At 33.6% G+C, this 26,718-nt stretch overlaps 3 protein-coding genes across 3 annotated transcripts; 2 read left to right on the top strand and 1 right to left on the bottom strand.

Annotated features, from left to right (window-relative positions):
* Window positions 1-3,303: 3,303 nt before the first annotated feature.
* Window positions 3,304-7,330, top strand: LOC107009031 (tRNA (adenine(58)-N(1))-methyltransferase catalytic subunit TRMT61A). The gene is made up of 4 exons (XM_015208286.2): window positions 3,304-3,466; window positions 5,089-5,564; window positions 6,444-6,688; window positions 6,784-7,330. Exons 2-4 carry the CDS (start codon window positions 5,113-5,115, stop codon window positions 7,023-7,025), a joined length of 939 nt encoding a protein of 312 aa, XP_015063772.1. The 5' UTR covers window positions 3,304-3,466; window positions 5,089-5,112; the 3' UTR covers window positions 7,026-7,330.
* A 3,693-nt stretch (window positions 7,331-11,023) lies between these two features.
* LOC107011070 (phosphoenolpyruvate/phosphate translocator 2, chloroplastic-like) lies at window positions 11,024-14,745 on the top strand. The gene is made up of 8 exons (XM_015210392.2): window positions 11,024-11,671; window positions 12,344-12,496; window positions 12,732-12,817; window positions 13,108-13,192; window positions 13,450-13,572; window positions 13,674-13,751; window positions 14,038-14,167; window positions 14,302-14,745. The coding sequence occupies exons 1-8, from the start codon at window positions 11,210-11,212 to the stop codon at window positions 14,376-14,378; spliced, it is 1,194 nt and encodes a 397-aa protein (XP_015065878.1). The 5' UTR covers window positions 11,024-11,209; the 3' UTR covers window positions 14,379-14,745.
* Window positions 14,746-14,954: 209 nt separating this feature from the next.
* LOC107011069 (ATP-dependent RNA helicase-like protein DB10) lies at window positions 14,955-25,105 on the bottom strand. The gene is made up of 9 exons (XM_015210391.2): window positions 24,950-25,105; window positions 21,084-21,417; window positions 19,979-20,101; window positions 19,221-19,289; window positions 18,436-18,705; window positions 17,402-17,752; window positions 16,930-17,207; window positions 15,667-16,041; window positions 14,955-15,584 (listed from the first exon to the last, which is right to left on the bottom strand). Exons 2-9 carry the CDS (start codon window positions 21,390-21,392, stop codon window positions 15,239-15,241), a joined length of 2,121 nt encoding a protein of 706 aa, XP_015065877.1. The 5' UTR covers window positions 21,393-21,417; window positions 24,950-25,105; the 3' UTR covers window positions 14,955-15,238.
* Window positions 25,106-26,718: the final 1,613 nt, after the last annotated feature.

A 26,718-nucleotide genomic window follows, 5' to 3' on the forward strand; every position in this document is an offset into this window, starting at 1 on the left:
GGGTGGGGTGGGGGAGGGGGAGGGCTGGCCGGTGGTGGGTGGGTGGGGGTCAAGGATCGGGTAAAAAAAAATAATTTAAAATTGAATTTTTTTTTAAAAAAAAATGTTGTTTTTCCCAAAAAAAAATATAATTTAATATTGAAAGAGAGTTCTGAAAAATGTTTTCCTTGAAGAGAATTATTTTTCTTTAATTTTGAGGAAAATAAATTGATTTGGAAAATATTTTCCAAAACTTTTATCCCAACCAAAAATGAGAAAGTTGAAAAACATTTTCTTTTCTTCCTACCAAACACACTCTAGATTAGGATTTATTGAATTGAATTTTCATTTACTTTTAATCAATAATTAAATAAATTATGAAATATATCTTGTCAATAAATTTTATTTCATCAATTTTAAATGACAAATTTATCATACTAAAATTTACTGTAATTGGTTTTTTTTTCGATACTGATTAAATTAATAATTTAATATTAAATATCTACTTTCTATCAAACTTTTAAAATATAAAAACATTACGCTCATTCCTAATACTATCGTCAATTTTGGGTTAAGGTGTTGGGCTCATTTGATAAAATTTGTTTATTGTCTTTTACATGATAGGTGTTTAGCCATAAAAATCAGAATTTGGAGTTCAAAGTAAGATTTTAATTGAAATCAATGTTATAATATTAATTATTTGTCACTGAAAAACAAAAATAGGAATAAACCCGCTATTAATTTATTTGGATAAGTTCTTTGTTGTGTTTTTAAATAACTAGTGCATCATATGTGATAGCTGTTTTTTTTATAAAAAAAAAAAGTTGATCCAACACACGTTGTATCACCAGAATTAAAACATTACAATGAATGGCTCTGATGGTAAAAAATGTGCAAGCTTTTTGAAATTTAATTGAAAAATACACAGTATTAATTAGTAAATGTAGACAATTGTTACTACTTTATGAACAGTAAATTTGCAATGAACCTGTTAAAGCTTTAAAATTGGCATTGAACTCGTTAGATTTTTATATTTATGAATAATATATAATAGAATTTCTTATTATCTAGTTAGTTTTTATGCGAGAGTTTTTGTTTTGTGTATAAAATATTAAATTTAAATTCCGTTTGGTCATAGAATTTTCGAGTAATATTTGGGCGGAAATTGACAAATAGTGTTTGTCCCAACAATTTGTCATTTATTTGACAAATATTTTTGGCAAATATCTCAAATTTGCAAATACTATTTTTTTCTAGTATTTGAGTCAAATCTTATTATTTGAGATCTTTTAAAAAATTAAAATTTTACACCAAACATTTGTTTTTTATAATAACACCCTCTATAGTAATTATTTGTGTTGTATTATATAATTTTTTTATGTGAACACTAAAATAGTAACGAAATATTAAGTAAACATGAAAGTGATGATATGATTGTTGATAGAAATGATAAACAATCAACTCAGGGTAATAAAATCATGTGCTTAGTTTACTTACGATGTATGGAATAATGCTTGTTTCACTCATTTCAAACTACCACATTGCTCTGGTATTGTGGATACTACTTATTATTTGTTGCAACGAAGATTCAATTAATTTGTAATATAAACTTATGATTTAGTTTTAAAAATTTATAAAAATAAATTATATTTTTCTAAAAATATTAAAAATATTTTCTTAAACATTATAATCAAATATCCAAATAATATTTATCCAAAACATTTGAAAATCTAGAGTCAAAAGCTAGCTCTGGAGGTCAGTGTAGTATATCCGTCTCTATTTGTCGTCCTTCGAGTCAATGCAAATATGTACAAAAGCAAATGATCGATATTTGAAGTTAAACATTTGTGCACAGTAACAATTAAATTGCATATATTCTTTATTAAATAGTGACGTCAATTAAATTGCATATATTGACTAAATAAAGTTTAATGAATTATATAAATGATGACGCCCACTAAATTGCATATATTGACTAGAACTGTTAATATTAACTAGCGCATCCAATTCGAACTAATTCATATAGATTTTGATATTTTATGAATAGGTGGTGTTAGTCTATTTTATATAGGTCAAAAAACGGTTGACCCAATCCACAAGTCTATGGGCTATAGGCTTGTGGGGTCAGCCTACTTTTTTAATTATTATATTTTTTATTAATTATTAAATTATAATTATAATTTTCAGATATCATCATAAATATCAACATAATAATATTACATGATGTTAATGTTACTATTTGTTAATCAAATTCACAAATAAAATTATTTTTATAATATTTATTATTTTTAAAAAAAGTAAAAGTAAAAATATTTTAATAAAAATATTAACCTAATTGTTTGAGTTTGGATTCTCTTTAGTTTGAAATTTAACATTGTATTATTTTTTTAATTAACTTTTACTAACCCACGGACCGGCCCTACCGATATGTCTCAAGCCCTACAAATCAACATGCTTGTTCAGGCCGTGGTTAAAAAATCATTTTCTTAATTGGACTCCAAAAATCTTAGTTCAACCCTACTAGATTCTCTATTAGACTAGGTCAGCCCAACGAACCTAGCCCATAACGATGAGAATCTTTACTATTAATACTTCCTCCGCCCATTTCAGGTATCACTATTTATGTTTTATTCCGTTAAAAGATGTCATATTTTCATAATAAAAAGAATTTAATTTTAAATGGTTATGTGAGCGCTATTTGATGTTATAGAAAAAAGTTGAACGGGTAATAATGCATTTTGATTATTTTCATGCTGCCATTTAGATGGAAAGATCAAACTTATACCATTATATATCTACAATATACTTATGTAAGTAGTAGTATATACTATCTTTCGACCAACGGGAGTTGTGGTGCACTGGTGGAAGTGTTTTATCCTTAATTAGAGATTTCAAATTCGAGTACTTAGTACGGAGAAAATCATGTTGGTAGCACCATTCTCGAATAGGCCCTGCAGAGCGCGATCCGAATTTAATCGGAGCTCCAACATAAATTTCAAACACCGAATGAAAAACAAAAAATATATACTAACTTCCAACCATGTTTGAAATGATTTTTATATTCTGCTTTTACAACAATGTGATTTGTTTTCAGTCTCAATCTAGGCAAGCGAGAGAACTCGCTAGTTAATCATATTAATCCAGATTTAGCTAAATTAACAATTCATCAAGCCATTTCTTCTATTGCAATCATAGCCACATTTGCTTCCTAAATCTAACCAACTTTCAAATCCTAAAGAGCAGCCCAATTCTCTTTCTAGCAACACCAAATCGGCCCAACTTCCCTCTCCCATACAAGCCCAGCACCTCAATACAATTCTCACAGACCCAACCCACCAATACGAACAACAATACATACGTATACCCCCAAGACCCCGCCTCGTCTTCTTCCTCGAACCCACCAGTGCGAAACCCAGCAAGCCCAGACCCCGCTCTATTCGCTCTTCGTACAGTATTCCGGCCTTCATCGTCGGTAGCATCGGCATCTGTAAGTATACTTCTCACAACTCCATGTAAATTCTTCGTCTCCGACTTGAGTGTTTCACTGTGCTTAGAAAAAAACAAACATGCTTGGTTGTAGTTACTGTGGGTTGTCATAGTATACCAAAAACTTAAAACTACCGTTCGATTTTAAAAGGAAAGCAAACAGAGCACAAAAAGAACATTAAGAAAACATCTAGCCATTTTTCCATCTTCATATTTCCCAGGGGCTGAAAGCTGTTTTTTTATTGAAACTGAGAGCATAGAAGAATCTCGTACTTCCTCTGTTTGATTTTGGGTCTTTGAAGTCGTTTATAAGAACACACATTCAGAGGGGTTTGTAGAAAACTTGAAAAAAGTGAGTGAACAACTTTATACTTATTTATAATTCTTTTAAGTTATTGAAATCATGAGATAAGAACACTATGTTTGACAAATTGTAAACAATACATAAGAAAGGACTTATGTTGAAATCAGCAGATGATACTAGCCTTGCTATATATTACATTGCACATATTCAATGAATTATATATGATGGATGGATAGGACTAATTTCTCTGAGTGGCTAAATAACTGAGGTTAAACGGGTGGACTAATTTAAGGTCCAGTGTTTCGTTATGATGATATGGTATTTTTGGAGTTCTTTCTGATTGTCAGTACACGTGAACCCAGCTTTTCCTCTGGTTTTCTGGTGGTTTTTACAGGGGTCTGTCATAGAATGTGTTGAGAACTTGATCTAAAACTTATTGTTTGCATTATCTGGACGATGTGGACGTTATCAAATTGTACTTTTTAATGCTAAAAAGATGATCACTATTTCAAGTAATTAGCGTAGCGGTCAATAAACTGATAAAGTGGGTAAACTTTTTAGAGATTAGTGTCCAAATCTCAACATAGAGATAAAATGATTAGATAACGTTATTTGGTACATGTATTGGTGGAAGGGAACAACCATTATAGCTGATTTGAATGCTACCATTATAAGAAAGACGAGATGAGACAAGTGCGTTGAGGTGAGCTCTGCTGAGGTATGGAGCGTAGCAAAAATAATCATATTAATTAGGAGTTGAAGTGTGTCCTAAACTAGAAGCTTAATCAACCTGATGAAAGGATTAAAATATGAGCAGTACTTAACTGTATTTAGATTGGCCTCCCCAACTAGATAGGCAATTATTTGTAATCATTTTATTAATTTGAACTATTCAGAGTAGTAGAAGAGAGCACATATCTCAATCCAGAGAAAGGATAAAAGGCCAAAACAATTTGTTTCCCTCCTTCAAAACTTGGGCAAATGACTTATTTTTTTTTTACTTGATTTGAGTTTCATAGTACTCAAGGTTTGACACATTCTTTTAGGAAAAGGCGTGGGATAGTACATAGTTTCTAGAAGAAATAGTGCTCCTAATGCTAATGGGATGTAATATATAGCAAGCCTATTATTCTTTATCTACAAGAAGCATTGCACATTTGGACTAAAGCTATAGGGTTGACCGAACCTGTAAGCTCTAGGCTTGACGAATTGTTAAGGTTACCGTTCTGTTTTTCAAGTTGCATATTTTATTGGGTTTCTGCTGTTTTCTTTTCAGCACTTTTGAAGCTCTCGAGTAATTATTGGGTTATGTTTGGCAGGTAATTAAGATTCAACCATTCTACATGATTCTTCCGATTGACCCAGCAAATAAATTATCGTTTAAGCGTTTTATTAAAGATGGAGATTTGGTCATTGTGTACGAGAGGCACGACACAATGAAAGCAGTGAAAGTCAGTGAGGATGGGGTTCTGCAGAATCGTTTTGGTGCTTTTAAGCATTCTGAATGGATAGGTAAACCTTTTGGGTCCAAGGTTTTGAGTAACAAAGGTGCTTTTGTTTACTTGTTAGCTCCAACTCCTGAGCTATGGACGCTAGTACTGAGTCACAGAACCCAGATTCTTTATATAGCTGATATTAGTTTTGTTGTTATGTACCTGGAGATCGTTCCTGGTTGTGTGGTTCTTGAATCTGGTACTGGAAGTGGATCTTTGACTACTTCGCTTGCAAGGGCTATTGCCCCCACTGGCCATGTTTATACCTTCGATTTCCATGAACAGAGAGCTGCCTCAGCTAGGTAAGACTCTAATACCTAGGAACTTATTTGTGGATTTACTGTCATTAAGTAGTCAATTGTTCTAGTTTGATTTCTACCAAGCTTTTGTTGGTTTTAAGTGCATTTACTATCCTTTACAGTCATTCTAGTGCAAAAATTTAGTTTTAGAAGATGTTTAAAACTCAGGTTGAACACATTTTTAGTTGTAGGGCACTCCTTAAGAGGTTATAAAATTGAATACTTCTTTTAAATGGGGCTCTTTTTACCGACCAAGAACATTTTCATGGGATTTCTTCTTGTAGCAAAATGTTTTTTTCTTCTTTTTGCTGCGGGATTAAGAAGTTCATCCATCCGTTTAAAAAGCAATGACCTCCTATCCTTTGTAGTTTGTTTAAAAAAGAATGACCTCTTTTCTTTTTTGGTAACATTTTACTTTCAGCTTTTGACGTGGCATGTTTAAGACCATAAGATTAAAGGGCAATTTTGTACATTTGACATAACTTTTAATTTAGTTCCACATGATTAAAAAATCTTTTTTATTTTCTAAAACTCCGTGCCAAGTCAAACTAGACCAGTCTTTTTGAAACGGAGGGAGTATAAGGTTTCAGGAGTTGGCTCTAGAGTGCCACAGGAAAGAAACATCTTCCCATGCAGCCTTTATGATGTGAAAGTGTAATACTACCACCATGTATCATTGTGCACTAGCACAAAAATGTTGCAAGAGGAGAAAATTTGATCAACACTTGCCTCTTCGTGCAAATGTAATATCAATTAGGAAAAGCGTTCTTTTTCCAATCAGCTCCGCACACCCATCCAAAAGACGTAGAATGAGATAGAGGAGCTCATTATAATTTTCATTTTATGTGAGTTTAACTCGGTGTTTAAAATTTCCGCATATAGGGAGGACTTTGAAAAAACAGGGTTGAGCAGTTTGGTAACAGTAGGAGTAAGAGATATACAGGGCGAGGGATTCCCTGATGAGTTTTGTGGGAGAGCAGATTCAGTATTCTTAGACCTTCCTCAACCTTGGCTTGTCATTCCTTCTGCTGGCAAAATGTTGAAACCAGATGGGGTATTGTGCTCCTTCTCTCCATGCATTGAGCAAGTACAGCGCTCATGTGAAGCACTCAAATCACAGTTTACAGGTAAGTTATTTTCCTGGAAACTTGGTCTCATTTAGTTTAAAACATTGCTATAGGAACTACAGACTCTCATGTGGCAAGTGTTTTTGATTTTGTAGATATAAGAACATTTGAAGTACTTCTTCGCACCTATGAAGTTAGACAAAAGATACTAGAGAGCTGCCCAGTAAATGAAGGAGATCCTATTGAGCGTCCTCCACGGAAGAGGAGGCAGGGTTCTGCTGAAGGAAGCAATGGGACTGAATGCTCCTCTTCTCCTACGGTGGTGATTAGGCCTTCTGGTGAGGCAAGAGGTCATACAGGCTATTTGACATTTGCGCGACTCAAATGTTTTGTGTGATGTGTTTTGATGAATATCCAGTTCTTGTGGTCTCGAGTACACTGTTCGTTCTTTAGATGTTGTGCTTATTTTTCTTCTTGATTCTACAATTAGATATCAGACAATTTTGTCTTGAGATTTAACAAAAAGGAAAAGAATCGCTTCTATTTGGAGGGTATTTGTTTTGGATATTATAAAACCTTTTTTATGTCACCCTAGGGAAATCAGAATGAACCACCATTGTTTATAAAGTAATATGAACTGACTTGGATGGATACTTGATTTTATATCCTTTTCTGGCAGTGAGGATGTATAGGTAAAATATCAACTTGGGGATTGTCAGGTTAATTTTCTGGAATTGCAAGTTTGCTTGCTATACATTATCAAAAGCATGTTGAATGTCAACTTAACTAGGATGAGCTATATTTTCTTTTCTTCTTGTTTTCACTTTTACTATATATTTCCTTTTTTAAATTACTCTAAATTTTATATCTGTACAAATGATCCTATTTTTTTTTTATCTTATTCAAATATTTTTCCAATAATTATAAACAAACACAACTCCAACTCCAACTCCAAAAATTTCAAGATTTATATTAGTATGTAGTAGTTCATATACAAATCAATGACACTGTGATTATACATAAATATAGTATTTCCTCCGTCTCATTTTATGTGGCACCATTTTCTTATATGATAATTTTAGACATAGTACTCTAATACAATTATGAGGAGCGAGAAAAGTGAATTTACTTTTTTGAAGTCTAATTTGATAAATATTTCAAAGTCTTTATTAATTTTTAAATCCCATGTATGGTCAAATATTGTCACATAAAATGAGACGGAGGGAGTATATATTATGATACTTTTACTTTTTTTTAAAAAAGTGGCAGATTTGATGGTATGTTTGAGATAAAATTATTCAAGTTTGATAACGTTGCTGATTTTTAAAATTAAAAATATAAATCATATTTAAAAAATACTTTCAGAACTTAAAATATTCAATTCCAAATTATTTATTTTTAAATAAGCTAAATTGTTAATAGTAATTGTGGATTAAGGAGGCGTGTTGTTTTAGTGTATCAAACAATTGAGGAGAAATTATGACTGGACTGAATATTTAATTTTCATGACTAACTAACTATATGAAAGCTATTGCACTAACATGCAAAGAGAGGGAAATGAAGTGTGTGTTATGTTAGTGTAAGCATTGAGGAAATTGAAAAGCCACGTGAATAGAACACCACATATCTTTCCACTCCCTTAATTCACACGTGAGTTCTTTTACCTGTCAACATAAGCACCCCATCGATGAAAAATGTCATCAAGTTTTTTTTGTTTTTACTTTATTTTTAGAAAAAAAAATGTCTTTTTTAATTTTGTATTTCTTAATACTCAATATCCTACTTGATATATTACATAAATTTTATAATTTATAATAATAAAAATAATAATATATTCAGTAAAATTTAATAAATAGAGATTGAGGTCATATATCTATAGTTTAAAATATTCTTTAGACTTTGTTGAGTCAAATGCCAAATGATCTTTGTACAAAATGTTGAAAGGGAAAAAAAAAAGGCCAATAAAACTTTGTACAAATGTGGCAGAGGGAACTTTTCCTGCCACATCAATGCAGGTCAGCTCAAACATTTCTGACCATGCAAATAATACTCGTCTTCAGTTTTAATATATGTGATATAATAGAAATTTTGAGTGTCAATTAATTTATTTTATAAATTTTTTTAAAATTATTAATTATCATAATTCAATAAATTTTATATGATTTAATTTTTTAATTTTTTGTATTCAAATTAATTATTAAATTTTAAAAGCTTAAATCTCAAAATTAAAATGATACATCTAAACTTAAACAAGAAAAATATAACCCAATAATTGGGTTAGGCTTAACCAAGAAGATCTGGTCCCTTGTATTATGAAGGGGGACATGTTTAACAGTGTAAGATATTTAAGGGCCAACCAGGAGAAATGAAGAGATAACTTTGGCCATTTTCTATCTATTTCTGTTTTATTTTCTATATATACTTTATATTTGAAAAAAAAAAAGTTTAGTTCAATAAGAAAAAATAACTATTACGTGTTAAAGAAAATTCAAGTTTAAGACAATATCTTTTAAATTCTTATCATCTAGTGATCTCAATATTCTACCATTAAATAAGAAATTAAAAATATTTTCATGTTCTTCAATTGGTTCAAATCTATTTTGAAATTAAAAAATAGTTTGATCTACTATATATATATATATATATTCATCAAATTATTTCTTGTGAAATTTAGGTTATTTTCATCTCATATGCAATTTCCTTCGTAAAAATCATAACAAACATCATATATATATATTTTTTAAATAACATATACAAGTAATTATTTTGTAAAAATAAAGGCTCCAAAAAATAAGGTGTCCCAAGCAATGACTTTAGTGGCCTAGGGGTTAAGATAATCATACTCGAAACCCTACTCCCTACATCATCCTGCTCATATAATATTTTATCAAATTCCCATATTAATACTCTCAAAATAATATTTCGAAATTAATTATTATAAACCATTCTCTTTATTTCATATTAATTGAATTTTAAGCAATGCACACCTATTAAAAAAGAGAAGACATAAAGTGACATTTGAAATTGTCCCAAATTTTTAGAAAGACACCTTAACTATGCGGGCGTCCTATTACCCCCTTAAACAATTTCGATAATATATTATTACATCATTTTTTGATCAATACCAAATTTTAAATAGCAAATGATTATCACACACCAATCATTGTGTGACACGTGTTAATTGAATTATATATATATATATATATATATATATATATATATATTAAGTTTTATTTATTTCTCTCTCATACTTTTTGACTTATTTTAATTTTATTGCTTTAATTTTAATTTCACTTTAAATTCTTTATCTTTCACTCCTACTTTCAAGTTATCCCTCCCTTCATTTTCTTTTTTTCTTCTTCTTCTTCACCTCCCACTCTCACCTCACCCCACCCCTACGTCAAGTTGAGCCCCTCCATTTTTTTTCTTCTTCTTATTCGATCAAATTCCCTTCTTTCAAAATTATAATATTTTCTAGTATTTGTGACATTGAGAACAAAACTAATTATTTTTTTAAGAAAATTAAAATTTTGAAGGTATCATCAATTAATTTATCTCATTTCATATAACTTCAAAACTAGAAATGATAATTTTGTAAGAATCAAAATTCTCCGAAAATTGAAAAAATTTAGGTGAAATTTGAATTTTAAAAAATAAATAATACCTACTAATCATCTTGAAATCTAGTGGGTTATCAAATTGTTCGAAATGTAATAAAATATTTAGATATAATTTTAAAGTTGAAAAGAGTTAAACTAATAGTAGTAAAAAAAGAGGTGGAATTGCAATAAAAAATGATATTGAAAGTGAAAAGTTACCATGAAAATGACAATGAATTTTTGAAGAAGAAAGAACAAAAAGAGAAAATTAATAAAGAGAAAAAGTTAAAATAATAAGAAAAACAAGAAAATATATTTTACAGCAAAATATTTGTAAAAATAAAATTATATTCATTTTTTTAGTTTATTCACACTCTTTAAGAGAGCGCATACACTCTCCATGTCAGGTGGATAAAAAATGATACAATAATATCAATTCAGAATTATTTAGTGGGGGTAATAGGATATTTGCATAGTTTAAATGTCTTTTTAAAAAATCGGGACAACTTCAAGTATCACTCTATGTCTTTTCTTATAAATAAAACATTAAAGGATATAATTTTATTTTATCTGTTGTAAAATCATAAAATAATAATTTTTTAAGTAGTATAATTTACCTACTAAAAATATCAAATTCCATTAAAGGAAAAGACAAATATGGGAAATATTAACCCCTCAAATATCAATTTAAAGAAATGACAAATATAGAATTAATATGAAATGAGGAAGTAAAAAATTAAATTATTTTCCAATAAAGAACATCTTCATCCTACCAAACAGTCCACATATATAAAATGAGAGGGAATGCATATAATAATAATATAATAGTAATGGTTGTTTCTCTTCCCTGCCAAAGTTGTGCAATATTCATTTTTTACCTGCTGCCAACATATTATGTATAATTGAAATTTCAATGGAAGAATTTCAACCATCAATGTCGATATAAGCTGATACGAACTAGATTTAGCTCTCAACATAAACAATGGGAACCTCTACATTTTACATGTCTCTTCCCACACCATTTCTAAAGCCTCAAAAACCTTCCAATGAAATCTTCATTACCAGTTGTAATAAATTCAACTCAGCTCTTCAGCATTATGCTTTGCACAAACCAAAAAGTTGTTCGATTCGAAAAAGTAGTGTTCCTATTCTGGCGAAAAGTTCATGTAAACTGGATCTGTTCAAAGTTAGGGCTGTAGCAGAAAATGCAGGTGAATCTGAGGTTGTGAAACCCAAGGAAGTGATACAGACGCTTCAACTGGGCGCGATGTTTGGAATTTGGTACCTTTTGAATATTTGTTATAATATTTACAACAAACAGGTACTCAAGGTTTTTCCATTTCCGGCGACTGTTACGGCCTCACAATTTGGCTGTGGGACTTTGTTAATACTCTTTATGTGGGGATTTCGTCTTCATCCGATACCAAAAATCAGTAAATCTCAAGTTACTCTTTCTCCTCTCCGCTTCTTCATGTGTTTTGTTTATATTGTTATTTTTGAAAATTCAGTATTTTCCTTTCTATCCTGCTTTGATTGCTGTTGTTGTGCATACATCTTTGATCCTACTCTCCCCAGACCGATTACACACATGGCTGCTGTTGTTGTATTTTCTGGTATTTTGTTAACAGAGAATATATTTCATGAGAAAAACTTTACTTCCCTCCGTTTCAATAAAAAAAGAATGATTTTTTTTTGTAATATTTTAATATTCATCTTTTCACCTGAGATGGTTTAGGCTACGAGATTAAAGAATAATTTTGTACAATAGATATTTAGGAGCATAGGATTCAAAAATCTTTTTTTATTTTTTTAAAAACCTCGTGTCAAGTTAAACTAAATCATTATTTGTGTATGAGAGTTACTTCTTTTAATACTTTTTAACTTCATAATACTTGCTCCGACGTCTATTGAACTTTACCACGCCAAAATTCATCAAAACACACTCGATATGTCAATATCATTATTAATTTTTTAATATATATATATATATATTTTACACAGAAAATGACATCTAGTCATATCAAAAACACGTAAAACCATCCATTTTTCATATATGAGAATTTTGTTTTCAGTATGACTAACTTTCTTTGTTTTGATTTATATATTGAATTTCCAGTTTAAAGCAATATTCGCACTAGCTGCAATTCACACATTGGGTAATGTTTTAACGAACATCAGTCTTGGGAGAGTAGCCGTTTCGTTTACTCACACAATCAAAGCAATGGAACCATTCTTCACCGTGCTTCTTTCTGCGCTGTTTCTTGCAGAGGTATAAAATTTTTACAATGTTACCTCTTCATGATATATAACATTCAGTTGATTTGGCTTGAAAGCACTTTAGTTGTTTACTAAATGCGTGATATAAGCTATAACCAGCATAACTTTATGGAAACAGCCTCATGTATCTTTGATTCTGACAATCTGATTCTTATCCCTTTGAGTATTACACTAGAAATTCAGCTTATTTAGCATATAAAATGATGACCTTGTTGTGATCCACATAGCGGCCATCTCCTTGGATTGTATCTTCTCTGGTTCCCGTTGTTGGTGGAGTAGCATTAGCATCAATGACAGAGGCCTCTTTTAATTGGTATGTCCCTCCCTAACTTTGTAAATTTTATCGTTTTGTTTCTGTAGGTTAGACCGGTCTATATATTGCTCTTTCCTTGTGCCTATTTCGCTGTAGGGGCCGGTTTACAGGTGTACAACCTCTGTAACTTCATGGTATATTTATGGATTGACAAGTTCTTATTAGACGACTGCAATTTCCTAACTGTCGCACTATCTACTCCTGTTAATAGTTTTGCACATTTATTGTTGTTACTGTGGGGTCTTAATAGCAGTTATACATTGATTCTGAACTCTCTGTCTTTGGAACAGGATAGGCTTTGGCAGTGCAATGGCTTCCAATCTGACTAACCAATCGCGTAATGTATTTAGCAAAAAATTCATGGTTAAAGAGGAGGTATAGACACTAAACATTCAGATGCTAGCAAAATAAATATTCAATTATCCTAACATCATTGGTATTCAAATTCAGCTGTCTTACTTCTAATATTAAAAAAACAGTCGTAGCCTTGGGGTGTGGCCCTTCTCCAGACCCTGGTGAAAGCAAGATGATTTATGCACCTGGCTACCTTTTTTAGTTTTTAATTTATCATATTTGTTGAAGATGCAAATTTTGTCTTGTGAAACCATTAACTGTCAAAGATGGTCTAATAGGAGGCATTGGATAATATCAATTTGTTCTCTATGATCACAATCATTTCATTCATCCTTTTGGTACCTGCTGCTATTTTGATGGAAGGGATCAAGCTTACTCCATCCTATCTACAATATACTGCTGTAAGTAGTAGTAGTAGTATATATTCACTTCCAGCCATGTTTGAAGTGATTTTTATCTTCTAGTTTTACTACAATGTGATTCGTTTTCCGTATCAATCTAGGCAAGTCAAGGTTTACATGTCAGAGAGCTTTGTGTGAGACTTCTTTTAGCTGGATTCTGCTTGCACAGTTACCAACAGGTTAGCATCCTGTAAATTTACATGATAATCTGCTCTGTTAACTTTGGTTCTGTTTGCTTTAGAAGCCGATGCAGCCTTTTTGCACTATGTTCAACTGAACTGAGTATTTCCAACTCGGAGCACAGCTATATGTGTGAAAAAACATGATAATTTCTAAAAATATTAAAAACTGTACCCCGTAATTGCAAGATGAATATAGTGCCAATAACCTTAAAAGTTGAACCTGTCAAATTTAAATATGTTAAATCCACGTTTCATTCTTACTTGATCTTTTTCTCTGTGGAAGGTTTCATACATGATACTACAGATGGTATCACCAGTGACACATGCAGTTGGTAATTGTCTGAAGAGAGTGGTAGTCATTGTATCCTCAGTCATCTTCTTCCAAACACCCGTCTCACCAATTAACTCCCTTGGTAAATATTGATTCTCTACTGACTATTTTTTTTTTGGAATCAAGTATATCAGTTTCTTAATATCTCTATTGATTGGTTGAGTGAATCTATCTATCAGTAATTATCTAGCTTGAGACACTGTTCAATATTTTCAGGGACTGCTATGGCTCTAGCTGGAGTCTTTCTTTATTCAAGAGTGAAGAGATTACGGGGGAAGCCGAAAGATGCGTGACAAGTGAAGAAAGTTGTCAAATCCTGTAGTCATAATGCTCTGTAAAGAAAAGGTTAACCAAAAACAGGAACTCGTGGATTGGGTTCGAGTTATAGGAAGATTAGGTCAGGAACTAGCAGAATAGTTTGAGAATCCCTGTCAATAATGGAAGGCAAAAGATGGAAGAAGATATTTAAAGCAATCGTTATTGCATTTCAAGATGTGTAATTTATACATTAGTGCAATACTAAAATCAACTACTAAGGCCTATGACTGAAACTGAATTATTCTGATCTGGCTCATGAGTTTTGGAAATTCATGTATTAAAACAGGAAACACTTTCATATAGGAATATAATTTCAATCCTCTCTCCCTTTTTATCCTTTGATCACTGTCGATCAATCCTTTGTTCATACAATAATACCAAGGTCTAATTATGAAAACCAATAATCTACTATTTATTTGCGTTCTTCATGAATACTTTGACTTGAGTTATTCCTTCCATACTAATAGTCAATAGTTTTATAGAAAACCTCTATACCTCCAGGGGAGGAGTAAATTCTGCTTTCCCTACATGGAAGGAGTAAAAGTAATGCATTAACTAGAGAAATTTGCTCAAAACTTAGAAGTGGGCTGATTCCATTAAACAAAGTTTGACGGTAAAATACTTTACATTTACATCCGTCAAAAACTTCCCATTTGCAGATTTTCAGCTATCTATTTCCAGTAATACGCTAAAAGCTTCTTCTATCCGAGAACATTGTTTACCAAAACATGTAGTGGTTAAAGTTTAACAAAAATGACCCCTTTTTCTTCCAGCATTTCCTACAACACATCAAAAATCAACACGACTCGCCCAACCCAGGCTCTCCTTTACCTTCTTACTCCTCCCAATTGTTAGCACGGGGTCCATCGCCAGATTTCCCATCACCTTGGGATCTTTCTTTTTCCCAGTCCTTTCGGGAATCACCAGCTGATGATCTACTGAAGCCCATCATGGCTTCATGGAAACTGCCACCTACTGGAACTTGAATACGAGTCCGCTCAGATCTTTCAGCACTACGGCTACGACTTCGCTCCCTGCCTTTTCTGTCACCCCATCCAGAACCTCTATTAGGGCTTCTGCTCCGACTTCTATCACGTCTCTGTGAACCCTGCATCATAGTTTCATGGAAGCTTCGACCATGGAAACTAGCTGGAGCATCAGAGCCATGACCATGTCTATCTCTAAATAAATCACAACCAATTAGTCAGAACATGGAAAAAAAAGGAAAATAAGATATCCACATACAATTGATACACAGCTAACCTGTCACGTGAATCCGAGTCATAAACACGTCCACTTCTTTCTGATGAAGGGGCTTCCCAACCACCCCTTGCTCCATCTCGTCCACCATAGCCAGCATCATAACCTCCCCCACGTCCTCCTTCCCGTCCACCTGAGCCAGAATCCCATTGACGCCTAGCCCTCCCCATACCACCTCCTCGAGAAGCCATATCACGTAGTTCAGTAGGCACTTGCTGATTTGCTCCTTCTAAAACTTTAATAAGATCTGAAGCATGTTTAGCATCCTGGTCAACAAAAAATGTGTAGGCCTCACCAGTCGCACCAGCCCGACCAGTTCTTCCTATTCTGTGGACATAGTCCTCTATTCCAGTTGGAAAATCATAGTTGACCACCACCCTGCCACAAATGTTTCATCAATTGTTTAACTTACATAGAAGACAAATCCCACTACCAAAAATATTAGGAGAAACTACTCTTTAAAGAGTATTTATAGGGATGCATAAATATTTTAATTGGACAATAACATAACCCAGTGAAATCCCACATGGGGTCTGGTAGGGGGTGGGTGGGTAGAGTGTACATAGACCTTACCTCTACCTTATGAAGGTAGAGAGGATGTTTCTGGAGGTACCTCTGCTCGAGCATATTTCAAATGTCAAAACCACAAAATTCCAGCATGATGTCAAACCATGCCATACCGCCCCAAACTCGGATGCTAACCTAACCCAAAATTCCTTTATTTATTTATCATTTTTTATTATCTGTTCTTTTTTTCTCTCTAATCTATCTAGTTCCTTCTTGTACAATCATCTGATGAAGTCTCATCAAATAGCTCTTCCACTTCCAGTGGTCACATAGTTACAAACCCAAACAAACAATAAAAGCTAAATGGAAAAAGAAAGGAGTTTAGAACGAAACTNGAGTAGATCTTATTGAAAGGATACCATGTGAACTTTACTCATCCATCTACATTGCAAACTAAATCATGACATCACACATGAAAGGTACAAAGTTGTAACTTTTGGCCTACACTCTCCCAAAATCACCAAATGGTACCCAAAACAAAATCAGAAACACAACTCCACCCCCACACACCTGTTTGCACCCCATCGATTAACGGGAAATAACATGGGAAGAGCATGCAAGGAATATATGTCGGTCCAAATGCTCACTCCATAAAAAAGTGAAGGCATATATATTCTTTAATTCAGTTAGCCATCAAAAGAGAATTAAACGTGACCCACAAATAATCAAGCACACTATAAGATTCTTAGTTCCACCAACCTGATATCTTTGACATCCAAGCCCCGAGCAGCAACATCAGTTGCAACAAGAACGGGGGACTTGCCAGTGCGGAACTGGCTCAGTACATGATCCCTCTCACCCTGAGATTTATCACCATGAATAGCAGCAGCTCCAAATGGGTGTGTAAGATTGCGAGCAAGTTGGTCACACATTTTCTTAGTTGAACAGAAGATAATGATTTTTGATCCAGGCTCTTGGGATCTCAAGATCTGGTCTAGACGCTTTTGTTTATCCATATATGACAAGACTTCAATGTACTGCACATGACAATTAATTAAAAATGATGTAACCTCATTATGTCAAGTACAGGTTCTCCCTTGGTGCTCAGGGATAATAAGGGACGCATTCTACCATGACATCTCAGTCCTCTAATCCAATTTAGAGGAGAGAGAGAATCTTAGGCATTTTTAATGAGCACGGTCCAAGAAAAGAGAACAGAACAGAAATGCACCTGTGTAATAGACTTGTTCGCAACAAGCTCATCAACATTCCCAATGTTAACCTGAACTGGATTAACCAATAGATCAGCTGCAATTCTACGGACCTCCTTAGGCCATGTTGCTGTGTACATCAGTGTCTGCCGTCGCGTAGGCACCTCCTTCACAATCTTCCTTATCTGAGGTTCGAATCCCATGTCCAGCATACGATCCGCTTCATCTAACACCAAGTAAGAAACTTGATCCAGCCTAACTCTTCTCATCTCCAAAATATCATTCAATCGACCAGGGGTAGCAACAACAATATCAACTCCCCTGTCCAGATCTCGTAGCTGAGGGCCTTTTGGGGCGCCTCCATATAAACACTAACCAAAAAACATACAGCATTGTCAATTCTCAAGAAAATTGTCAAAGCAGAGGGCCTGTTGGGTCCCCCCTCCATATAGACACTAACCAAAAACCATACAGCATCGCCAATTTTCAAGAAAAAGTCAAAACACACATTCACTTGGTTCATCTGACCTGAACATTAGCATGTCAACATTTGTTGATTGTTCTACGGGAAGGTGTAAAATAGTATACTTCTGTAAAGGTTTTAATAAAATCATTCGTTTTTTTTTGTCAAGTAATATCATACTGTAAATGGGGCCTTCCCCTTTTCGTAATGGTGCACAACATTATCTTGGTGCATGGTTATTTACGTTAACAAAAATTATGTTTGACGAAAAAGAAGCATATAACCGTTTAAAGAGATTGCATAGGATTAAGCAGATATGTGTTTGATACCACAAAATGAGAAACACAATGATTACCCTCTAAGTTTCACTTTTGGCCAGACAACTATTCGAAAAGATGAGATCTTTCGAATCAGACTTAACAGGAAAATTATGGTAAAGGAGTATAGCAAAAAAATGTGACAGACCAAGCTAACTTTTGGTTTTTACAATTAAACCATTAGTTAGCCCTGCATCAGTAATTGGAAATCAAAAGATAAATCTACTTCTGGAATCAAACTTTTTACAAAACATAGTCAAATAACAATTCATACCGTGCAAGAAATCTTTGAAGATCTACCAAACTTCACAGCTTCATCTTGTATCTGTGTGGCTAATTCTCTTGTTGGCGAGAGAACCAAAATAGTAGGGCCTGATTGAGGATTACTCCGACGTTGCTTTAGAAGAATAAAGCCAGGAAGCAAGAAACCTAGAGTTTTTCCAGACCCAGTCTTTGCAACAGCTACTATGTCACGGCCCTGAAGTGCAATGGGCCAGGACTGTGCCTGTATTGGGGAAGGAGCAGGAAACCCAGCTTGATGTATCTGGAAATGTAAAAGTTGGAAAACCTCTGTCAGCAATTATACAAGCTAAGAAGTTACACCTAGATTATTTCTATGTTTTATTTTGAAGTGGCCAACACAAGAAGAAGCATATCCCCCTTACGCAGGCAGCCAACACTTGCATATGCAAGCAAGAGCAGGAGGAAGCCTCTTCTTCATGTCAAACCATGTGGCAGACTAACACCACCAACAGCAGTCCCAGCCATGAACAAGGATGATTCAGAAAGCCCTTCAAAATTTGGTCCACCAAATAAGGGAATTCCAAATACAAGGAAGACCAAAAAGAGGGTTGCACAGCGTACGACATTTAGCTCCTCCCTGGAGCAAATATCGCATCTGCGTCAAAGTACAGAGGGAAAAATTGTATGATTACTGCAATGGACCTCCAGCAGCCATTGAAATTAACAGAAGAACACTTGACCCTTTATGAATAAGTAAGCTCTTCGCTACAGATGTTCCAAAAGAGATTAAAACAAAATAACGGACTACATTAATACCTCCCTCAAAATCTCTGAAGGAAACCCAGTAGCTTCAAACGATGTGAAAGGTGGGGGCACATCACCTCCCTGGAAAAATAGAACATAATATAGACATGAGTATTCATTATCAAAAGAAAAAAACATGAGTATGACAGACATGCCTTTTTAGGCTTGTCTGCACGGAAGGATGGATCCTAGGCAGATGCAAAGAAATTAATTCACATGTTTTCCATGAGCAACATGAGTAGTGTAATGAAGTTATCATCAGTTTCACATAGGAGATACCACACTCAGTGCTATGATCTGTGTGCACATCTTAAGTTAAATTTACGGGTCAAATTGTATTCACAATAATTATCACAGACCAAAGACACCAAAATACAGTGCATCTTCTAGATGAACCAAAAAAAAAAAAAACAGTCTGAGTTGCATTACTTGTTTACAATTCTTTTTAAAAAATAATAGTGTTTCATCAAACTAAGGATTACCCTGACTACAAAAAAGATTCCTCACTACTGTCACCAAAGACATAATAACTGCCCTTTAACTTTCTATTACACTGCACGTAGCAGTGTTCTCTGAGAGAATCTCCACAAAAAGTTTGTTATTCACATAAACTTTATGTCATGCACTACTCATGGTCATAATCGATTTTCGACAAAATGAAAAAGACATATTTAGTAGAATCATACAAAAATAATATGGCACTAATCGAGAACGAAAATGACCAATAACAAATGATTCTATTTGATTGAAAAGGTACAACAGATGCTTACTGTGACAGAAATTTCATGCTGACGGCGATAGGCATCTGGAGATATGTCACTCGCGGCAGCTGAAGCACTATAACCTTTAGGCGCAGATGTTTCATCGCGGGAAAGCTCATTTGCTCTTGCAGTCTACAAAAATGATGGGGGGAAACATGTTTTAGCAAAAATACGGAAGACAATTTAGGAAACTATTTAAAGGTGAAAGAAAAAATCTACTTAGACCAAAAGAAATCCACTGGTAGAGTAAGTATAATTTGGATATTAATCAGGAAATAATTGTGGAAAGAGTCTAAGGGGGTGTTTGGATGGGTTTTTTAAAATGACTTATAAGCCAAAACCTATAAGTTGGGTTAGCTTTTTCCATACATTTAAATTCTAGCACTTTTAAAGTTTACCCTAACACTTCCAAACTAAAAAAAAAACTTAAAAGCCAAAAGTCACAAAAAATAGGTCAATCCAAACACCCACTTAAGGTTCAAACTTGGGGTGTTTGGATTGACTTAATTTAGTGGTTTTTGGCTTTAAAGAAATTTTTTTTGTTTTGGAAGTGTTGGGATAACATCAGAAGTTCTTTTAAACACTTTTTAAAAGCTTAAAAAGTAAAAAAAAAAAAAAAAGGAGTCAAAAGTTGGGGTTACCAACTTATGCCTTTTGACTTTTAACTTGTAAGAGAGTTAAAAAGCCAATCCAGACACCACCTCTCTAAGTGCTGTTACAATAACTACAATCACAAAAAGACAGATGAAACTCCTCTAAAACATACAAGCGCCAAAACATATGTTATTTGCAAATTATTTGTTAGATGTATCAAACCACTGGAACATTTACCACATAGGAAATATGATGCACAACATAAGGTTGCAAAAGATCAAGAAAACTGATATATACCCTCTTTTCCAAGTAATACATAGTGCAGGATCTAATTTGCATTTGGAACTGTCAGAGAGAACATGTAGTTAATCTCAAATAGTGATTCTCAAAATGACAATAGACAACCCAAGATACTATTCAAAACAAAAGTTTGCTGATTTCTCCTGTTGTGTATCACTAAGTCACTGAAAGTTAGAGAGAGAAGAAATTGAAATCACATGTATTAATTAGAACTAGTTACCTGAATACCCTCTCCAGAGGAAAGTTTGCTCAAGGCACCATTGGTACCTCTGTTGTCACCACGGTCAGAACATTGACTTTGAGAAGGCCTCTCAACTGATGAACTTACAGATACAGAGGATTTATGTTGTGCAGCACCCACATGAGGAGTAGCAACAGGCTTCTCGTATTGGGTAGTATTGGTCTCTGGATTCCAAAAATAGAGATATCCAGTCTTACCATCAACTAGGCCTTTCCAAGGTTTGGGAAGGGTGGGATCCTCTGGTGCATAACGTGGACCAGTAGAAGATGCAGTTGCAGTAGCAGCCATCTCAAGCTTCAGTATCCAATTACCTCTGGCACCAGAAAAGACGCAACGACTTTAAAGCATGAAATGAGAATAAGAGTTAAACAAAGCAATAATACTATAAAGAAATCCATGAATCACATTTTTCATGTGTTATATTCCATCACCTGAATGATTGACAGTGTTTATAAGATGGTACTCCCTCAGTTTCGAAAAGAATGACCCTATTTTCTTTTTAGTCTGTTTCAAAAAGAATGACGCATTTCTTTTTTTTGCAACACTTTAACTTTAAATTTCCACGTGGCATGTTTAAGACCACAAGATCAAAGGGCATTTTAGTACATTTGACATAACTTTAATTTAGAATCACAAGATTAAAAGTCTTCTTTCTTTTATTAAACTCCGTTCCAAGTCAAACTAGGTCATCCTTTTGAAACGGAGGGAGTACTAAAAATGTACTACAGCCAAAACAGCTAAAAAAGGCTGCGCAAAAGAGAGAAGAAGATGAACTACACAAGGGAAGAGAACATGTTACTTCAAGAGTAGTAGATATTTTCTTAACAGAGACAAAGCAACACAAGTAACTGTGCCCCTCGCACAGTTATACTGATAAAAGCAAAAGGCAGCACACAATTGTTTTGCATACCAACCCCCTTACTAACCAAAGAAACCCAACCCAGACAACCAACTGTGACCCCTTCCGACCTTGCTACCATGGTGATTCAATCCTCCAATAATACCGTTGGGTAAAGGGTCTGACCATTACGCTACCCTCCCCCTTGACAACAAAACACTTGAGGTCAAATACGTAAAACTGAATAAGTGGGTGGCCATTACACAACACTCAGAGAGCAGGAACACCTAACTATCTATGGGAATAAATTAACATGACTGCCTTTTTCCCTTAAGACTACAGGCTGGATGCACCTTGTGGCAAGGGGTGTCCATCTGACACTGATTCATCAAAAAATTCTTATATATATAAAACCTGAAAAAATAGAGTACGTGAACATATATTATTGAATGATAACACACAGTGCTCTATGGTCCCTGGTTAAGCTCATAACTTATGTTGCATTTTCCCCGACTTTGAACCTCCTACTCAGTGAATTCGTGTGATTCTTTTAATTTGAAGCGCTTAATTGTTAAAGGATCAAATCAAAACCCATCAACCAAGCTCTCCGCTTTTGCATAAATTGTAAACGTTAAATTTATTTAACCAATTTTGAACTTGATTAGTCAATATAGATTTAAGACCCTAAGGTTAAAAAAATTCATTATTTCATCTAATCCGTTCTCTTCTTTAAATGTCAACATCACTTTTGAAAAATCTTGCATACGCTACTGACTACAATAACACGAAAGTGGGCTCCTCTCAACTCAAACATGCACAAAAGCATTATATTCACGCAAGTTGCACTAGTTCAGTGTTTTGGGAAGCGAGAAGCGGAAAAAAGCGACGAGGGCTTGCTTCACAGAAGCGAGAAGCGTGAAGCAAAGCGCACACTTTTTTTTAAAAAAGCGAAATTTAGTATAAAAATAAAAAAAATAAAATAACTAAATAGAGGTAATATAGTCTTAGATTAAAAGAAAATAGATAGTCAATAATACTCAAAAGTCATAACATATAAAGCAAAAATAAAAACATAATTAAATCACAAAGACTCAAACTCCTATTCTTCAACAAGATCCTCAAACTCTTCAAGTGCCATAACCAAGGGTTCTACTGGGTCATCATCTTCTTCATCATCAGAAGGCTCATCAACAAGGTTTCGAGTTGAACTAGAACCTCCAACTCCTCTTTCCTTGCCCCTTAAAGTACTCCCCCTAAAACTATAAATATTCTCCTCAACACCACTTGCCACAGAAACATCACCATAAGTGAGACTTTCTCCTTCGTACACTTCTTGAAGAGAAAAGAAACTCACAGAGATGAAACAAAGGCGAAGATTGTATATTTCAGGAGAAAAGAAACTCATAGAGATGAACTAATAAACATCGGCTAAAACTTACATGCAGTCGCGGTCGATGTGTGAAGAGAAACGCAGTCTAAGTCGCGGTCGTGAAGAGAGAAGAAGCGAAAGAAGAGTCATGAAAGAAAAATTAAGTTATGTTGTATATTTCAGATTTATTTTTAACTAATTTTTTTAAAAAAAAAACTAATTGTCGCTTTTTTATAAAAAGCACGCTTTACTGCGCTTTTGCCTTAGTATCGCTTCTCGCTACGTTATCTGAAGCGAGCGCCTTTTTCAGATCGCATCGCCTCAGGAGAAAGAAGCGCACTGGTGTCGCCTCGCTTTGAAACGCGCTTTAGGCGTGCTTTTCTGCGCTTTTCACAACACTGCACTAGTTCAAAGGCTTTTGAACTGTTGGAACACAAAGCAATAAAAAAAAGTCACAAAAACCTAAAACAAACAAAAGAATGATCTAAAACCCTACATCATCATTCACTAACACGTAGCAGGGGTCAAAATGCCAAACCTAGTAAGTTCAACTTCAAAACAACCACAACATTGAGGCCAAACAATGAAATAAATCGATCTAAAAACCTACATTGTCATTTACTAACATGTAAATGGGGTCAAATGCCAAACCAAGCAAGTTCAACTTCAAAGGACTACAACATCGAGGCCAAACAATTTTCTAAAAAAATCATCTAAAACTCTACATTATTATTTACTGACACATAGCTGGGATCAAATGCCAGATCTATCAAGTTCAACTTCAAAGGGACGATAACATTGAGGTTAAATAATTTTTAAAATAAGAACAATCTAAAACCCTACATTATTGTTTATTAACACATAGCAGGGGTCATATGCCAAACCTAGCGAGTTCAACTTCAAAAGGACGACAATTTCAAGGCCAAACATTGAAAGAAAAAATATCTAAACCCTACATGGTTATTTATTAAACACAGGAGGGGTCAAATGTCAAACCTATCAAGTTCAACTTCAAAAGGACAACAACATCGAGGCCAAACAATTTTAAAAAACTAAAACCCTACATTTTTAATTTTTTAATACACAGCAGAGGTCAAATGCTAAACAAGTTCAACTCAAGGCCAAACAATAAAAGAAACATTCTAAAAACCCTACATTCTCGTTTACTAACACATAGCAGGTGTCAAATGGCAAACGTAGCAAGTTCAACTTCCAAAGGATGACAATTTCGGGGCCAAACAATTTTTAAAAACCATCTAAACCCCTACATTATTATTTATCACACATATCAGCGGTCAAATGCCAAACAAGTTCAACTTCTCGGCCAAACCTACCATGTTCAACTTCAAAAGGACAAGAACATCGAGGCCAAACAATCAAAAAGAAAAAAAAATCTAAAACCCTAAATTTTTATTTATTAACACATAGCAGGGTTCAAATGCCAGACAACTTCAGCTCAAAGCAAAACCTATCTAGTTCAGCTTCAAAATAACGACAACATCGAGGCCAGACAATCAAAAAAATAAAACATCTAAAACCCTGCATTCTGGTTTACCAACACATATCAGGGGTCAAATACCAAACCTAGCAAGTTCAACTCAGATCTGAATCATCGCGAGAATAAATGAGATATGATACCTGACAAAGTCTTTCCGATGACGATAAAAGAAGCTGATACAAACGATTCCCACCTCCGACGATGTCTCCCGTCCGTTCTCCCTCCCACTCACTCTGCTAAATAATTTATTTATAGAAGTATACAAAGGTATGAGTGAAGCAGCGGAGAAGCAGAGAGAAACCTACGCTTCTGATGGTTTGAGTGCTATAAATAGGAATAGAATTGGCTGACAGATGGATACTTATATATAAGAAAGAGAGCAGAGATATGAGAAACGGGACAAACAAGAATAGTGCGTATTAAACCCACAATAATATTTTAACCATGGTTAGGTTAGTAAAATGCCAATTACTTACACAAACAATAATATCTCCACGCGGAATAAAACTCTCCCGCCCATTGGCAGTGTATATTTAGATACTACTGTTTTTTTGAACGACAAAAATAATAATATTATACTTACAAATTGTTCTCTTTATTTCATATATTATATATACGACTAGGTAATATGATCGCCTTTCGCGCCATCATAAACAATAATAACTTGAAAATATTTATTTACTAATATTCATACAATTAAAAATAATAAAAAAAATATTTTTAAAAAATTATCAGCAATATTTCAACATGAATTTATTTATTTGTCATTATCACGTAATTCAAAAACCTCTAATGAATGAATTATTCACGAAATGATAAATCATTGATTCTTTAAGCAACATTTTAAAAGGAAATAAGAATATACGTGCAAGATATTCCGTGGTAAAAAAAAAATTTAAGCTGCATAGATTATACAATTGTGATATATGTCTTAGGAGAAGATTCAAATATTTGTTAACATATTTAAAAAAGAGATCATCTTTGATCATGAAAGCAATTATAACTTTTGAACTTGCATAATAAATTTCTTCAATTGATAAGTGAGAAATTTCATATCCATGTAAAAGAAAATATCAACTTATATATAGTACTTTTAAGTTATGAAATTTAATATAAAACATCAAAACATGAATTCTTGGAACTAATTATAATAATTATTTTTTGCACAATCAATATACGTACTATATATGTGTATATGTTCAACATAATCGGAGATAATAACTTTGCAGAAACATGAACAAGAAAATTTAAAACATGTACTCAAAAACAACAATAAATATCATAAGCATAAATTACTGAGTGTAAAAAAATATACCAGGATATATAAAAATAAAATGAAATAGAAAGGAAAAAATTGAGTTTAGTTAATGCACAGTGTACCCTTGAGAAAACCATTCTCCTCTAATACCAAAGGTTTAAAGAATTACATCCTCTTACGATGGAACGATTTTATTCATCAACTTATTAATACAAAAACATTTGTGTCACTAAGTTACTCAACGGGAGCAAATTACGCGAATATTTAATTTTGCAAAAGTAGAAGAAGATCAGAATTTTGTTGTTTTAAAATGAGAGAAAATTTCTATAGTTATAGACAACAAAGGGTAGTGTGAACAAATGTTTATTGTCCCCTATCAGAAAGGTTATAACTATTTGAAAGAGTTGCAACCTTCGGAAAGTTCACAATCTTTCATAAAAGTCACAACTTTTCATAAAGTCGCAACTCTTCATTAAAGTCACAACTTTTCATAAAAGTCGCAAGTTTTCATAAACGCCGCAACTCTTGATAAAAGTTCGCAACTCTTCGTTAAAGTCACAACTTTTCATAAAAAGTCACAACTTTTAATAAAAGACGTGACTTTTAATAAAAATCGCAATTCTTCATAAAAGTCACATCTTTTAATGGAAG

Source organism: Solanum pennellii, chromosome 2 (assembly GCF_001406875.1).
Source record: "Solanum pennellii chromosome 2, SPENNV200".
Lineage (NCBI taxonomy): Eukaryota > Viridiplantae > Streptophyta > Magnoliopsida > Solanales > Solanaceae > Solanum > Solanum pennellii.

Excerpts from the sequence above, each read along its gene's own strand:
- LOC107009031 (XM_015208286.2), top strand. The coding sequence starts at position 5,113 with ATGATTCTTCCGATTGACCCAGCAAATAAATTATCGTTTAAGCGTTTT. Across the intron at positions 5,565-6,443 it reads CAGAGAGCTGCCTCAGCTAG|GGAGGACTTTGAAAAAACAG; the intron begins GTAAGACTCTAA and ends TTCCGCATATAG. Across the intron at positions 6,689-6,783 it reads ACTCAAATCACAGTTTACAG|ATATAAGAACATTTGAAGTA; the intron begins GTAAGTTATTTT and ends TTGATTTTGTAG.
- LOC107011069 (XM_015210391.2), bottom strand. The coding sequence starts at position 21,392 with ATGGCTGCTACTGCAACTGCATCTTCTACTGGTCCACGTTATGCACCA. Across the intron at positions 20,102-21,083 it reads CCTCTGGAGAGGGTATTCAG|ACTGCAAGAGCAAATGAGCT; the intron begins GTAACTAGTTCT and ends TCATTTTTGTAG. Across the intron at positions 15,585-15,666 it reads GACTCGGATTCACGTGACAG|AGATAGACATGGTCATGGCT; the intron begins GTTAGCTGTGTA and ends TGATTTATTTAG.
- LOC107011070 (XM_015210392.2), top strand. The coding sequence starts at position 11,210 with ATGGGAACCTCTACATTTTACATGTCTCTTCCCACACCATTTCTAAAG. Across the intron at positions 11,672-12,343 it reads CAAAAATCAGTAAATCTCAA|TTTAAAGCAATATTCGCACT; the intron begins GTTACTCTTTCT and ends TTGAATTTCCAG. Across the intron at positions 13,193-13,449 it reads AATTCATGGTTAAAGAGGAG|GAGGCATTGGATAATATCAA; the intron begins GTATAGACACTA and ends ATGGTCTAATAG.